Raw genomic sequence first — 16680 nt, forward strand, 5'->3', positions numbered from 1 at the left:
GGGAGAAAGGAGGGGGGAGAGGCTGTTATATTTCACTTCAGGAGAAGACCTGTGGGACTGAAAATTGAGCTGCAGGAGAACCTTGAAGGAGGGAGGCAACAGATACGATACAGCCTTGGAAATAAGCAGCCTATGAGTGAATCAGGGCTGGAGAGCAGCTCTTTGGAGCTGTGACAGAGTCTGGTTTAACTGTGCACAGTTTGCCTCGGCTACAGATTAATAGTTTCGCTTTCTCTCTCTCTCTTGACTTGCTATGTGGCTGAAACTAACCTGAAACTCCTGTAGCCCAGGCTAGCCTTAAACTCAAGACCCCCCCCTCCCCCGCCTTTTCTTCTTGAGTGCTGCTGGGATTCGAGGCATCAGTATTCACTCTTGACGAAAGAGCATTGCTTATGTCTAATTTCAGCCAAGCGGGCCCCCGCTACCTGATTTGATGGGGCTAGGGCTCAAGAGAGACACGAGTGGAAGGAGAAAAGCAAACATCCTACAAGAATTAAGGAGATCCAAAGTGCAGGGGGAGGTGCATAGGGGTTCACATGGAGGAGGAAGGGAGTGAGAAAGGGGCCAGGTTGACGGAATGAGTGTCTGGAGGCTGCCCTTCCCCCCAGCGCGCACGCACGTCTCCTTTAAGCCGAGAACAGGATCCAACAGAACCCTAACGCCAGCTAGTTTTCTCCTTAAGTCCCAAGGCAAAGACAGGGGGACACAGAGACAGCGCTAGGGTGGGGGTCCGGGAGGAGAGCTTTACCTTGTGCAGGACGTGTTCGTAGAAGTCAGGGCCAGCTCCCCCCTGGTAGGAGTCGGCTCGGTGCAGATCCATGTCCCGCGCCTCTGCGTCAGCACTCCCGGGCTGGCTGCCCAGGCTGGGCCGGGCGAGGCCGGCCGGGGTCGGAGGCGATGGACAGGGCCGCGTCCGCGGTCAGCACTGGACAGCTCCCGCGGCCGCTGGCGGGGCGCGGGCCTCCCCCGACCCCCGGGACCGCCCTCGGGGCGCCTGGGACCAGAGTTGTGCGATGCGGCGGGCTCTGGGTCCCCTGTCTTGTGACTCCAAGACGCGCGGGCAGCGACGCAAGATGTGAGCCTGGCCGAGCGGTCCGCGCGGATCTCAGCCGCGTCCCCAGGACGCGCTCCGGATGCTCAGTGACCCAGCAGCCCGCCTCCCGCGTGAGCAGAGGCCGGCTCTGGTTCCTGGACACCTCTCCCCAGGATGTAGGAGAGACCGGACCGGTGCCGACGCCCCGGGGTCTGTGAGATGCCTTCTTTCCTGAAGGAGAGGGTACTCTGCTTTAACTTCGTCCTCTAGGCGCCTATGATCCCAGCTCTTAAAACGACTGGTTAAGGGCTCAGGATCCAAAGTTTAAACTTTGGCTCTGAAAAGCATTGCGTTAGCTGTGTAACTTTGGGTCAGTCACTTAAGCTGTCCTAAGAGAGGTGGACATAAAGGATTGCTAGGATATGACACAGTGGTAAAGTGCTTACCTAACGCGTAAGAGGCCCTGAGATTAATTTCCCAGCGTCACAAAAATAAATAAATAAATTAGTTAATTAAGGGCATAATAATAGTACTTACCTCATGATAATGAATGTCATATGTTAGGAAAATGCTTCACTACTGAGGTACACCCTAGCTATGTTTTCCTCATTCTTGGTTGAGCTGAAAGATAACTGTGTAAAGTAGTGTTAGTAACAGAGCCTTTAGTCACTGCGGCTGGAGCTGAGTGACAGGAATGACAAACGGGTCATAAAGGACGAGCAGGAGGAATTGGGAACGCAGTTGTTAAGGCATCTTAGTTCATATGAAGCAAGGAAAGTGCTGGTAAAGGTGGATGCAGCTTAGCTTTTAAAATAGAATGCAGTGCTGGGTGTGGTGGCATGTGCCTTTGATCCCAGCACTCAGGAAGCAGAGGTAGGAGGATCGCCGTGAGTTCAAGGCCACCCTGAGACTACATAGTGAATTCCAGGTCAGCCTGAGCTAGAGTGAGACCCTACCTCGAATATATATATATTGTAAAATGCAAACTCTAGAACAATGGTTCAAACTCAAAATCCTCTTGCCTGTGCCTCCTGAGTGCTGGGATTACAGGCATGTACCACCATATCCAACCTTTGAAAATTTTAGGAGTATCTAGAGGCTTTGCCCATCCCCTTCCACAATGACTGGGTGTGGCTCTCATACCTCATAACCCATAACCCCATGGTGAGCACAGGTAACCCTGCTAAGGAGGACCCTGAGTGTATTGGGGGTGGGGAGGAGGGGAATGGGACCAATGTATCATTTGCCCATACAACAAAGGTTCTAATTCATGGGCTGGAAAGATGGCTCAGCAGTTAAGGCACTTGCCTACAAAGCCTAACAACCCAGGTTTGATTCCCCAGTACCCACGTAAAGCCAGAGGCACAAAGCAGCACATGCATTCTGTCTCCTGTCTACCTCTCTCTGCTTGAAAATAAAGAAACAAAAATAGTAAAAAATGTTTCTAATTCATAAAAATAAAAATTAAAAAAGAAAAAAATTTAAAGGTTGCTTTCCAATAGCTAATATTCTGGGGCTGTAGCTCAGCAGTTAGAGCAGTTTCCTAGCATGTGTGAGGCACTGGGTTCCAGCTTCAGCATTGCAGAAATACAGCAGAATGAAGTCGGCTGTGGTGGCGCACGCCTTTAATCCCAGCACTCTGGAAGCAAAGGTAGGAGGATCGCCATGAGTTCGAGGCCACTCTGAGACTACAATAGTGAATTTCAGGTCAGCCTGAGCTAGAGTAAGACCCCCCACCTCGAAAAAAAAAAAAAAGAATGAGATTTTAAAATCTTATTTATTTATTTATTTGCAAGCACAGATAGATAACAAAAAGAGAGACAGACAGAAAGAATGGGTTTGCCAGGACTTCCAGCCATTGCAAATGACCTCTAGGTGCATGTGCCACTTTGTGCATCTGGCTTTATTTGGGCACTGGAGAATCAAACCCAGGTGGTTAAGCTTTGCAGGCCAGCACCTTAACCACTAAGCCATCTCTCCAGCCTAAGAATGAGATTGTATTTAACCTTCCTCTTTTTCTTCTCTGACACTCTTCCTGGCTTTATGAAGTTCCAAATCTGATATGTGTCACTGCCTTGCTTGGAAAAAAAAATTAACATTTCATCAGGGAAAGTCAGTGGATGACACAATCTTCAGTTGTTTGAGACAGTCTCTCTTCTTCAGAGCTGAAGGATAGATAATACAGAATGTAGGTTGATAAACACTCTCACGTCCACATCTAAATATTCTGTTACTCTGTCCCTGCTTGTGTGCTTTCTGATGAGAAGTTTGCTGTAATTTTAGTTCTAGTCCATATCAGAAAGCTAATTTGCTGGGCATGGTGGTGCATGCCTTTAATCCCAGCATTCGGGAGGCAGAGTTAGGAGGAGCGCCATGAGTTCAAGGCCACCCTGAGACTACATAGTGAATTCCAGGTCAGCCTGAGCTACAGTGACACCCTACCTTGAAAAACCAAAAAAAAAAAAAAAAAAAAAAAGAAAGTTAATTTTTCCTCCTTTGACATTTTACAAGATCTTTTTGTCCTTGTTCTTCTGCAATTAAAAAAAAATTATTTTGGACAGGTGTGGTGGCACACGCCTTTAATCCCAACACTCAGAAGGCAGAGGTAGGAGGATCACCATGAGTTCGAGGTCAGCCTGAGATTACAGAGTGAGTGCCAGGTTAGCCTGGGCTATAGTGAAATCCCATTTTGAAACAAAACAAACAAACAAAATTTATTCTGTTTAGAGTCTGTAGTTTTGTTCCTGGGAGTAGTTTTGGAAGCTTTGCAACAATCATTACTTTATACATTTCTTCTGCACTCTTTTCTCCTTATTCTTCTGCCATCCCAGCTGCGTGGATGTGATAGCTTTTGAAGTTGTCCCACGGCTCTGGCTCTTGGTGCTTTGTCTCTCTATCTCTGTCTTTCTTGGCAAAGTCTTATGTATCCCGGCAGGTCTTGAACTTGCTCTATAGTGGAAGATGACCTTTTACTTCTGATCTTCCTTCCTTCCACTCCCGGAAGGCTGGAACTGTAGGCTTGTGCTGCCGCGCCGGGTGCATGCAAGGCTGGCGACAGAACCCAGGGCCTTGTGTGTGCTAGGGAAGCACAGTACAAATCGAGCCACATTTCCAGCCATGCTGCGTTTCTTTTCTCCTTGTATTTTCATTGAGAATTGTTTTTTCCTGATCTCTCTTCAAGTTCATTGATTCTTTTTTCTTTTGGTTTTTCGAGGTAGGGTCTCACTGTAGCTCAGGCTGACCTGGAATTCACTATGTAGTCTCAGGGTGGCCTTGAACTCATGGCGGTCCTCCTACCTCTGTCTCCTGAGTGCTGGGATTAAAGGCGCCACCACGCCCGGCCTTTATTTATTTATTTATTTATTTATTTATTTATTTATTTTTGAGATAGGGTCTCTCTCTAGCCCAGGCTGACCTGAAACTCACTCTGAAGTCTCAGGCTGGCATTGAACTCACAGTGATCCTCCTACCCCTGCCTTCCAAGTGCTGGGATTAAAGGTGTGTGCTACTATGCCTGGCTCTGATTCTCTCTCTCGTTTTAAATTTTTTTTTCTGTTTATTTTTATTTATTTTATTTGAGAGTGGCAGACAGACAGACAGACAGACACACACACACACACACACACACACACACACACAGAGAGAGAGAGAGAGAGAGAGAGAGAGAGAGAGAGAGAGAGAGGGAATGGTCGCATCAAGGCCTCCAGCCACTGCAAACGAACTCCACATGCATGCACCACCTTGTGCATCTGGCTTACATGGGTACTGGGGAATTGAGCCTCGAACTGGGATTCTTACGCTTCACAGGCAAGTGCTTAACAGTTAAGCCATCTCTCCAGCCCTCTGATTCTCTTTTTAAAGGCAGGATCTCACTATCCCAGGCTGACTTGGAACTCACTGTGCAGCGGCTGATTAATGGTATCCCTCCTAGTGCTGGGGTTATAGATGAGAGCCAGCTGGCTGCTCAGTCACTTCTTCCTCAGGTGCCTAATCTCCTGCTAAGCCCTTCAAGGCCACTCTTCACTTCTATTATAGTATTTAATTTTTTTTGTTTAAAAACTCTGTTTTTATTGAGTTGGAACTTTGTACGGGCACATCATGTGTTGGTACTATCATTTTCCTCCTCCCTGCCCCCATTCCACTGAGGGCCACCCTCAGTAGGATTGCTGGTATTCCCCATGGGGTTGTGGGTTACGAGCTGTGGGAACAGCAGCCAGAATTTGTCGGGGAGGGGCAGTGACTCTGGATTTCCCCCTCCCATCCTGTCGCTCTTACAATTGTTTTGCCCCCTTTTCTGCAAAATTCCCTGAGCCTTGATAGGTGTGTTTTAAGTCTACTTTAGGATTACATTACCTGATTTATTTGGGGGGTCACGGCCCTGAATTTAGGGATGACTAACCTCTGGAATTTTCTAGTCCAGAAGTGGGCACACTGCTTCTAGGAGCAGAACCTGAGAAAAAGAACTAACTCCTCTCCAGGGGTGGGCTAGCTGACTCTAGCAGCAGCCTGAGAAACAAGGAAACTGAAGAGAAGTTTAGTGTGAGCCATTAGTAAACCTGCTGCGTCTGTGGTCACCGTTGCCCCGACCTGACTGCGCCCGTGGCTTCTTCCACATCCAGGCGCTCATTGGCACTTTATTGAACAGCCCCAAACCAGCAATACATGAACAAGTGGTACATTGCATTAGCAAGGGTAAAGGGTAATCCTTAAACGTGTGTTAAGGGAAGAGATTTAGGGGTGTGACCTGCTGGACTATGTTGATCCAGAATACACACACTCTGATCACAAGAGCAATCACAATAAGCCCACCTGTTGCTTTCAGCAGATCTGTGGGCCTATTGTTACTGACCTGGTTGTCCTCAATGCTATGGTCAGCACTTGTTACAGAAGTAACAACCAGGCCTCTGAGGACAGGAGCTTAGCTTAGGATCAGTCAGCGTCTCTAAACACTGCTTGTCAATATTGGTCATCTGTGCTGTTCAGGCCAAAAGTCCACCAAGGCAGAAGAAACCTAGTCACATTGCTTTAAGTGGGTGGATCACACAGTTGTAAGATTAACTTTAGGGCAAGTTATAAGTAAGGAATTTGACACCTCACAGCAATAATCTCAGAAAAGTTATTTGTAAGGTTCATGAGAAGTATTCCCAAAGTCCTTTCCCACAGTTTGCTCCCACATTTCATTCTCATGGTTGAGTGTTTTTTTTAATTTTAAATTTTTATTAACAACTTCTATGAGTATAAAAAATATCCCATGGTAATACCCTCCCTCCCCCCACGTTCCCCTTTGAAACTCCATTCTCCATCATATCCCCTCCCCATCTCAATCAGTCTCTCTTTTATTTTGATGTCATGATCTTTTCTTCCTCTTATGATGGTCTTGTGTAGGTAGTGTCAGGCACTGTGAGGTCATGGATATCCAGGCCATTTTGTGTCTGCGGGGAGCACATTGTAAGGAGTCCTACCTTCCTTTGGGTCTTACATTCTTTCCGCCACGTCTTCTGCATTAGACCCTGAGCCTTGGAAGGTGTGATTGAGATGTTACAGTACTGAGCACTCTGGTCATTTCTTTCCAGCACCATGATGCCTTCTGAGTCATCTCAAGGTCACTGCCATCTTAAAAGAGAAGATTCTCTTCCTAAACTGAGAGTAGTATTAATATAAGGGTGTGACCATTAAGTGAAGTGCTTACTGGGCAGTTTGATAAGCATAATATATACATTTAGCCAGACAGCAGCAGACATTACTACCCCTGTTTTGAGTTTTCAGTGTCAGGGATGTATTCTCTCCCATGGTGGCCTCCAGTCCAATTAGAGGGTAGTTGGTTTCCACCATGACAGACATGCCACTATTACACTCATTGGCTCATTTGGCCTGGTTGGCCAAATATAAGGCTTGTGGTGTCCATTGTTGAGTATCTTCACTGGTGATTTCTCTTTATCCCATTAAACTGCCTGTAGAATTGCTTCTTCCAGCTTTCTGTCAGCTGGTCTACATGGAGGAGGTTCTCAGCTCAGTTCCAAGCAGGATTTCTCAGTGGCCTTGCAGCTCAAGTATGTGGGGTGAGTCTTCAGCAATAGGGTCTTACCATCTATTCCTGGTGGGAAACCAAGGGCCTCGGCAATGGCCTATAATGTTTTGGGGGCATCAGGGACCTCCCTGACCAACAACTCACTGGAAAGTATCCCATCCCTGGCACTGAAATTTTTTTTTAGCAACAATCTATGGCTTCTGAGTGTTCCATTGTCCAAAAAGTAGGATTCCATATGATTTATTTGCATACTCTTAGATTTTGATTAGCCCTCCCTCCACCACTCCTTTACTCAATCTCTTCCCCTGACCTCACTTTGGGCCTTTTCACTCCCATTAATCTATTCTTCTACTTTCATATATACAATACCATCCTATAAAGTACCCCCCTCCCTTCCTTTCTCTTCCCTTTATATTTCTTTTCTAGTTTACTGGCCTTTGCTACTGAGTTTTCTTCCTACTCACACAGAAGTCCAATCATCTGTAGCTGGGGTCCACATATGAGAGAGGACATGCAGTTTGCCCTGGAAATCCTGGTCTTCTAGACCTTCTGGGCCTTTGGCATCAGATTGGGACTGCTGAGGCCTCCAGCCTCGTGGATTGAGCAGGACCAGGTTTTCAGAGTCTCCAACCTATTGTTATTGTTGGATTGCTGTCATAGTCAGCTCCACGCTGCTGTGACGAGCATGCAACCAGACCTCTTTTGGGGGAGGAAGGAGCTTATTTTGAGCTTACAAATCCAGAGGAAGCTACATCAATGGCAGAAAAGCTGGCCCTTCTATAGATCCAGGCTGAGAGAAACCACCACCAGCCAGCAAGCACCACAAATCTAGGCTATCTCTGACGGCCCAAGAAGTTATTGATTTTCAATTTTCCCATCTTTTTCCTAATGTACAGTTGGGAATGATGATTTCTAGTTTTTCCCTCTCAGTGCCAAAACCAAAGCCCTTCATTTAGAATGACAGTATTACCTCTTCTGGGGAAAAGACATAGATATTTTCTTTTTTATGTTATTTTATTTATTTTACTTATTTTTTTATTTGAGAGCAACAGACAGAGAGAGTAAGAGGCAGAGAGAGAGAGAGAGAGAGAATGAGAATGGGCGCCCCAGGGCCTCCAGTCACTGTGAACGAACTCCAGACACGTGCACCCCCTTGTGCATCTGGCTAACTTGGGCCCTGGGAAATCGAGCCTCAAACTGGGGTCCTTAGGTTTCACAGGCAAGTGCTTAACCGCTAAGCCATCTCTCCAGCCCAGATATTTTCAATATCCAGTCTCTCTTTCTCTTTTTTCTGAGCCCCATATCCTCTGGAACTTTTTTGTAACATTTTTAATTAACATACTATTCTTCAAAGACAAGCTGTTCTTATAACTCATTCTAGTTGGGATTGGTATCTTCTTTTCTTTGCATGTGTGTGAGTGTAGTATGCATCGTGTGAGTGTGTTTTTAGTGTGTGGGTGTACATGTGGAGACCCGAGGAGATTACTGTGTGTTTTCCTATCACTCTTCTTGCTTGCTTCCTGGAGATGAATCTCTCACTGAACCCAGACCTGTCCATTTTGGTCAGACTGGCTGACCAGTGAGCCCCCTGATTCTCTGGTCTCCACTCCCTGCAGGACTGCGGTTACATGTGTGCATGTCCGTGACCAGCTTTTTATTTTCTAGTTTTTTGGTTTATCGAGGTAGGGTCTCACTCTAGTCAAGGCTGACCTGGAATTCACTATGTAGTCTTAGGGTGGCCTCAAACTCACAGCCATCCTCCTACCTCTGCCTCCCGAGGGCTGGGATTAAAGGCGTGCGCCACCACGCCCAACTCTGTGACCAGTTTTTTTTTTTTATACGAGTGCTGGAGAATCAAATTCAGTATCTCCACCATACATATAGCTCTCAAGAATGCCTTCCCATTTGGGGAGTATGTATGTATATTCATTTGTGTGTGAAACCAAACACATACACATGGAGGTTGATGTTGGGGGTCTTCTTCAATCAGTCTCCACCTTATTCTTTGAGACAGGGTCTCTCACTGAACCTGGAGCTCACTTACTTGGCTACATTAGCTGGCCAGCAAGCGCCAGGGATTCTCCTGTCTCCTTGCCCTCGTCCTGGGATTACAGAATGCACAATGGCACCTGGCTTTTGAAGGCAGGGTTTTGTATATGCATGTGGTGTGCATGTGTGTCTGTGTTTTTGTGGGTGTGCATATGTGTATGTGTGTAGGTCAGAGGTGCACAGTGACTGTCTTCCTCAATCATTCGTCCACCTTAGTGTGTGTGTGTGATAGAGAGAGAGAGAGAGAGAGAGAGAGAGAGAGAGGCGGGGGGGGACAGAGAGGGAGAGGAAGAGGGAGGGAAGATCTCTCTCTCACTGAACCTGAGACTCATCTCATGAGACATGAACCTGAGAACCATCTCTCCAGCCCTATTACTTTTGCTAACAAGCTCCTTTAACCACTGAGCCATCCCTCTAGCTCCTAAATATTTCATTTATTTGTGAAGAGACAGAGAGAGAGGAAAAGAGGGCGTGGGCACACCAGAGACTCACGGATTCAGCTAGACTAGCCGTCCAGCAAGTCTCAGGGGCCCCTCCTGACCTCCTGTCTCTGCCTCCCCAGCATTGGGATTTCAGGCACTTGCCACCATGCCTGGCATTTTATGTGGGTGCTGCAGATCCAAACTTAGGCTCTCATTTTTGCATGGCATACACCTTACCCACTGAGCCATCTCCCCAGCCCCCGTGTTTTAAAAACTTTTCTCTAGTGTCTTCATTCTGTTCCAGGGTTCATGCCAAGCTCCCACGTTATACTTGCTCTTGGTTGCTGTCTTTTTGAGACAGGGTCTTGCCATGTTGCCAGGCTGGCTTTGAACTCATGATCCTCCTGATGGGATTATAGACATAAATCACCATGCTTGGTACATTTACTCCTTTAAAAAAATATGCATTTTATTTACTTATTTTGCAAGCAGAGAGAGAGAATGAGAATGAGTATGCCTGAGCCATTTGCCGCTGCAAATGAACTCCAGATACATGCACCACTTCATGCACCTGGCTTTACATAGGTACTGGGGTCTTGAACCTGGGCCAACAGACTTTGCAAGTAAGTGCCTTTAATTGCTGAACCATTTCTCCAGCCCTACTGCTTTTGCGAGCAAGATCTTTTACCCACTGAGCCATCTCCCCAGCCCCTAAATATTTTATTTATTTGTGAAGAGACAGAGAAAGAGAAAGAGAGGGAATGGGCACACCAGAATGAATTGTTGCTGTACATGCAGTCTAGATGCATGCACTACATTGTGCTTTTGGCTTTATGTACTGGTGATTTGAACCCAGGCTGAACCCAGTCCAGTAGGCTTTTGTAAGCAAGTGCCTTTAACCACTGAGCCATCTCTCCAGCCCTTTTACTACTTTTAATTATTCACTCATTGCTCATAAGCTATGTGTTGTTTTAATCTGCATTTTGCCCTTTGTTGCAATTTTTTTCCAGTTTGTGGTTGTGTTTTGTTGCCTGTGGGGAAAGGAATGCATGTTTTCCTCATCACATGCCTCACAGCTCCCAGATTTTACTTTTTATCTTAGGCATGTGTTTCATTCTTTTCTTGAATCTCAGCGACTTTGTGTTCTGATGTGGACTGCTTTCTTTGTGTTTGGATAGTGGCATTTTCCCTCCTGGGTTTCTAGATGTTTCCCAAAAGTGCATTCAGATGCTCCAAGCTTATTTCCCAAGCTCTCAGCTACACATCCCGTGGGTTCTGACATCTGAAATCCAATGTCACATCTCTGACAGTTCTCTCTCCACCTGTTTCAACAACTGGCTACTCTCTGGCTCTGCTGTCTGACTGTAAGAGTGACTTTTGTAAAGATTCTTTTTATTTTTATTTTTATTTATTTATTTATTTATTTATTTATTTTGGGTTTTCTAAAGTAGGGTCTCACTCTAGCTCAGGCTGACCTGGAATTCACTATGTATTCTCAGGGTGGCTTTGAACTCTCGGTGATCCTCCTACCTCTGCCTCCCGAGTGCTGAGATTAAAGGCATGCGCCACCATGCCCGGCTAAGATTCTTATTATATGGATCCAGGACTTCTTGTGGCTTCATTAGTTCCTCTTCATTAGCTCCATTTCCCCATGAACTTGGTTAACTTTTCGTACTTTACTCTTCAGGAATTAGGAGTTGAGGAAGTTACTTGATCATTTATTTACCCAAGCATCCGAATTGAGTGTGGTGGTGCACGCCTGGAATCCCAGCCCTCAGGAGGCCGAAGGATCAAGAGTTTAAGGCCAGCCTCAGCTACATTGAGAGTTCAGACCAACTTGGGCTCCATGAGAACTTATCTCAGAAAAAAAAAAAAAAAAAAAAGAAAAGAAACTGGGAAGATGGCTGAATGGATAAAGCTCTTGTCATGCAAGAGTTCAGATCCCATGTAAAGTGCCACATGCTAGACAATAAGAGGCCCTGTCTCAAATCAAAGGTGGAACGCACCGGAATCAGGACAACTGAGGTTGTCCTCTGACCCTTGCTTGTGCACACACACATGTGAGTACACACTTGCACACACACACACACACACACACACACACACACACACAAAGAAAATATCAAGCAAACACCTGGAATTCCAGAGCATCTATGGTGAGAAGGGAGATGGAGGCAGGGGAAGCTGCTGGAAAGTCGTGTTCAGCTAGCCTGGTGAATGGAGTGGGTAAGAAATGCTGCCTCAGACAAGGTGGAAAGGGAGGATCATCACTAGAAAGATTGTCCTCTGACTTTCACATGAGCACCATGGCAGTAAATATATAAACATGCACACACATGTATATACACATATGCACACGCACACACACAGCCCAAACAACTCCAAACCAAACCAACCAAACAGACAAAAAAACCCCAGCAACTACAAAGTGGCACGGCAGCTCGGTGGACCTTCTGATTTCGTATCTGACATGTGTTGGTTCTAGTGACTTCAGCTGAGCTGCATCTGGAGTTGGGGGTTGAGCTCTGTGTCTTCCAGGTTTGAGGACACTGCTGCTCGCTCTTCTCCCAGAACGCACGCAGGAGTTCCATGCTGGTGGTTGACGGGTTGCTCACAGAAGAACTTTGCCAGGTGATTTTCTCTATCTTTAGGGATGGCCTACTTGGGGATAGTTCTAAGATCTTGCTTTCATCCCGGCTTTCCTGAAATTTCATTTTAATTTATTTAAGTGTATATCTTTTGGGGAGGGGGTATAGTGTTCTGAGTGTAGAACAGACCTCTTCAGTTTGGAGGTATTTCCTCTTGCTGTGCTTTGGGTGTGAAATGTTTCCCACGGGCTTGTGAGTTTGAACCCCTGGTCCTCAGCTGGTGGTGCTGGTTGGGTCACTGTGGGTGGGTCTTGAGGTTTTATAGCCTGGCTCAACTTCCTCTCCACTCTGTTTCCTGTGCCACCAAGATATGAGGAGGTGAGGAGTCCCAACTTCATAGTTCTGCCACTAGGGAGTCACCTGCCAGCATTCCTTCCCTCTGTACCAAGGGCCCTGCCTCCCAAGGGCTGCACCCCTCAAAGGCTCCACCACTTTCCCAAATTGCCCTCCAGCCAGGGACTGAGCACTCAAAACAGGAGCCTACGGGAGGACACTTACATTCAAGCTTCTACACCCTGCATGAGGGACTGTCATCCGTATAAGCCAAAATAAGCCCTTTCTTCCTTAAGTTGCATCTCATCAGACTTTGTGCCATAACAACAAGTGACTGATTAATTCACCTCTGCTGTCTAAGAAATTCTTTTTAATGAGAGACAGTTAGCCGGCTAAGGCTTCCAGCCACTACAATCAAACTCCAGACACGTGTGCCACCTTGTGGGCATGTGCAACCTTGCAGCTTGCATCTCCTTGTGCCTCTGGGCTTACCAGAGTCCAGCGTGGGTCCTCAGGCTTCGCAGGCAAGAGCCTTAACTGCTAAAGCATCTCTCCAACCCAGAAAATTCTTTTGATTACATTTTGTTTCATCTCCTCTTCTTGTTATTCTGGGGTAAAGTTGCAAAGCGGGCAGATGTGGTAAACCAGGCTTCCTCCCTTCAATTTCCATGGTAGTTATGTAGGCATGGCTGTGACAAAATACTTGCCACCGGCTACTGATAGGAAGAAAGATTCACCCTGGCTCACAGTTTCAGTCTATACTCCTTGGATCCACTGACCCAGATCCCTTGGTTTGAGGCAGAATATTGAGGAGAAGGGGCACGTGGCAGAGGATACTCACATCATGCTATCTAGGGAGTAGAGAAAAGGGAAGAAATTGAGGGACAAGCGTACTTTTAAAAATGATTTACTTTTTGTGAGGAGGCAGGAGGAGGAGAGGGCAGAACGGGCATACCAGCACCTCTTGCCATCGCAAACGCACTCCAGATGCATGCATCACTTTGCACATCTGGCTTTATATGGGTACTGGGGATTTGACTTATGCTGAGCCCCAGCCAGCAGGCTTTTACACACAAATTCTAGACAATAAGAGGCCCTGTCTCAAATCAAAGGTGGAACGCACCGGAATCAGGACAGCTGAGGTTGTTCTCTGACCCCTGCTTGTGCACACACACATGTGAGTGCACACACCTGCACACACACACACATACACACACACACAAAGAAAATATCAACGTTTCTGGAGTATTTGAAAGCTTAGCTGAACTGTAATATTGACTTGCATACTTGTCAGTGGTACTCTATTTTGTTTTTGTTTTTGTTTTTGTTTTTCGAGGTAGGGTCTCACTCTAGCCCAGGCTGACCTGGAATTCACTCTGTAGTCTCAGGGTGGCCTCAAACTCACGGCGATCCTCCTACCTCTGCCTCCCAAGTGCTGGGATTAAAGGCGTGTGCCACCACACCTGGCTGATACTCTATTTTTAAAATAGGGTCTCACTCTAGCGCAGGCTGACCTGGAATTCACTATGTAACCCCAGGCTGGCCTTGAACTCACAGAGATCCTCTTACATCTGCCTCCTGAGTTCTGAGATTAAAGGCATGCACCACTATGCCCAGTTTAATTTTATTTTTCAGTAAGTACAAAATAATGAATTTATGACATTTTCATCATTATTTATCACTGTACTTTGCTCACATGCACCCCCATCACCATGTCTTGTCCTGGTCTCCTTTCTCCCCCAAAGTTGCCCCCCTTTTGTCTTTATGTCTGTCTATCTATCTGTCTTCATATATATATATTACATTTATATTTTATATATTTAAATTTCAGTTCTGCATCTGGGGAAGAACGTGCATGATGCATCTTTCTGAGTCTGATTTATTTTGTTTAACATGATGATCGTTAGCTCTATTCATTCTCCTGTAAATGATACAACTTGATTCATCTTTATGACTGAATAAAACTCAACTTTGTATATGTACTTCATTTTCTCATGTCACGTGTTGATGGTAATCTAGGCTGGTTCTGTCTCTTAACCATCACGTAACTTTATTTTGTTTTGTTTTGATTTTTCAAATTCAGGGCAGTCTTTCTACCTCAGCCTCCCAGGTGCTAGGATTAAAGGTGTGCACTACCACATCTAGCTAATGGTCACACACACACACAAACACACAGGTATATATTTGCAAGGAATAGAGAATGTAAAGGAAGGGGGAGAGAGAGACAGACAGACAGACATAGAGGGACAGACTGTAGGTGTACCAAGACCTCTTGCTGCTGCAGATTAACTCCAGACACAAGCCGCTGTGTGCATCTGGCTTTACATGAGCACAAGGGAATTGAACCCAGGCTAACAAAATTTACAAGCAAGTGCCTTTAACTGCTGAGCCATTCCCCCACCTCATAACATTCTATTTATTTATTTATTTATTTATTTGCAAGGAGAGAGAGGGGGGTGAGGAGAGAATGGGTGTGTCAGCGCCTTCAGCTACTACAAAAGAACTCTAGATACATTTGCCACTCTGTGAATCTAGCTTTAGGTGGGTATTGGGGTTTGCAAGCAAGCCCCTCAAACGTTATTTTTTTGTTTGTTAATTTATTTGAGAGCTACAGACAGAGAGAGAAAGAGGCAGAGAGAGAGAGAGAGAGAGTGAGTGAATGGGCACACCAGGGCCTCCAGCCACTGCAAACGAACTCCAGATGCATGCATCCCCTTGTGCATCTGGCTAACGTGGGTCCTGGGGAACTGAGCCTCGAACTGGAGTCCTTAGGCTTCATAGACAAGCGCTGAACTGCTAATCCATCTCTCCAGCCCAAAACATTCATTTTTTTCTCTTCATTTTCTTTTTTTTGTTTATTTTTTATTTTATTTTTAAATTTTTATTAGCATTTTCCATGATTATAAAAAAATTCCATGGTAATTCTCTCCCTCCTCCCCACACTTTCCCCTTTGAAATTCCATTCTCCATCATATTACCTCCCCATCAAAACATTCATTTTTATAAAACATATTTTATTATTTATTTATTTGAGCAAGAAAGAGAGGGAGAGACACATAGACAGAGAATGGGCACATCAGGACCTCCAGCCACTGCAAATGAACTCCAGATACATGCGCCACCGTGTGCAGCTGGTTTACAAGGGTACTGAGGAATCGAACCTAAGTCCTATGGCTTTTTCAGGCAAAGTCCTTGACTGCTAAGCCATCTCTCCAGCCCCATAACGTTCTTTCAAACAAAATCTCACATGTCCATTTTTGTCTCATTGTTCTGTGCACTGGGATATTCCCTTAGCCTCACTTTCAGATCCTGACATTGCTCTGTTTTAGAAACTTTCTCATTTGCATAACGTCTTCAAGGCCCACCCGTGTTACAGCAGGTGTCAGAATCGCATCTCTCCCGAAGGCTCAACAATATTCCATTGTGTGTGAGGATCGCAATTCGTTTGTCCATTCATCAGTGTGCAGACCCTTGGGTCACTCCCAGCTTCCACTCCTGTGAAGAACGCCTCAGCATATAAATATGCCTTGGCGGCCCTGATTTCAGTTCTTTTGGGTCTGCACTGCAAAGGGGAACTTAACGTTTTTGAGAAACCACTGTACTCAATTTCCTTTCATTCCTCCGTTCTGTGGGCACAGCATCTCTGTAAGCTCTGAGTGTTTTATAGTTCAACCCATCAGCTCTGCTTTATCTATTTCTGTTTTTAACTTATGTTGGTTCTCTCTTTCATGTTGCAGATTCCCCCACCCAAAGACCTGCTGATGTTTCACAATGAGACATTGGAGAGGCTGCTGGAGACCTCTGTATGTCCGCAGAGTTTTTGGTAGATTAAACTTTTGGGTGGATGATCAGGAAATTTACTGGTAACTTGAGGAAACCCTGAAGCTAGCGTGATCACGATTTGTTCTGGGGTGTTCTAACACCCATATTGCTACCTCAGATGTCCTTGAACAAGAGTGGACTTTTTAAAACATGGCATGAGCATTTACTATGCTAAAATCTTTTATACATAATCTCATTTAATCTAACCAATAAGTCTATATGTATCCCTTCACAGAACCAGAAACTGAGCTTTACAGTTTACAAAAGCTTAAAGAGCTAGTTGGAATGTGAACTCAAGAATATGTGACTTTAATCTGAGTGTAATGGGGCATGCCTTTAATCCCAGCACTCGAGAGACAGAGGGAGGAGAATCACTGTGTGTTCGAGGCTAGCCCGAGACTACAG

General features: G+C 45.7%; 1 protein-coding gene across 1 annotated transcript in view; it reads right to left on the reverse strand.

Annotated features, from left to right (window-relative positions):
- Rab37 (RAB37, member RAS oncogene family) overlaps positions 1-820 on the reverse strand; it is a 79656-nt gene extending 78836 nt beyond the window's left edge. Inside the window, exon 1 of the mRNA XM_012948130.2 lies at positions 749-820. Within this exon, the coding sequence (XP_012803584.1) occupies positions 749-820 (72 nt within the window). The remainder of the gene's footprint in view (positions 1-748) is intronic.
- Between the last annotated feature and the right edge of the window lie 15860 nt (positions 821-16680).

Source organism: Jaculus jaculus, chromosome 9 (assembly GCF_020740685.1).
Source record: "Jaculus jaculus isolate mJacJac1 chromosome 9, mJacJac1.mat.Y.cur, whole genome shotgun sequence".
Lineage (NCBI taxonomy): Eukaryota > Metazoa > Chordata > Mammalia > Rodentia > Dipodidae > Jaculus > Jaculus jaculus.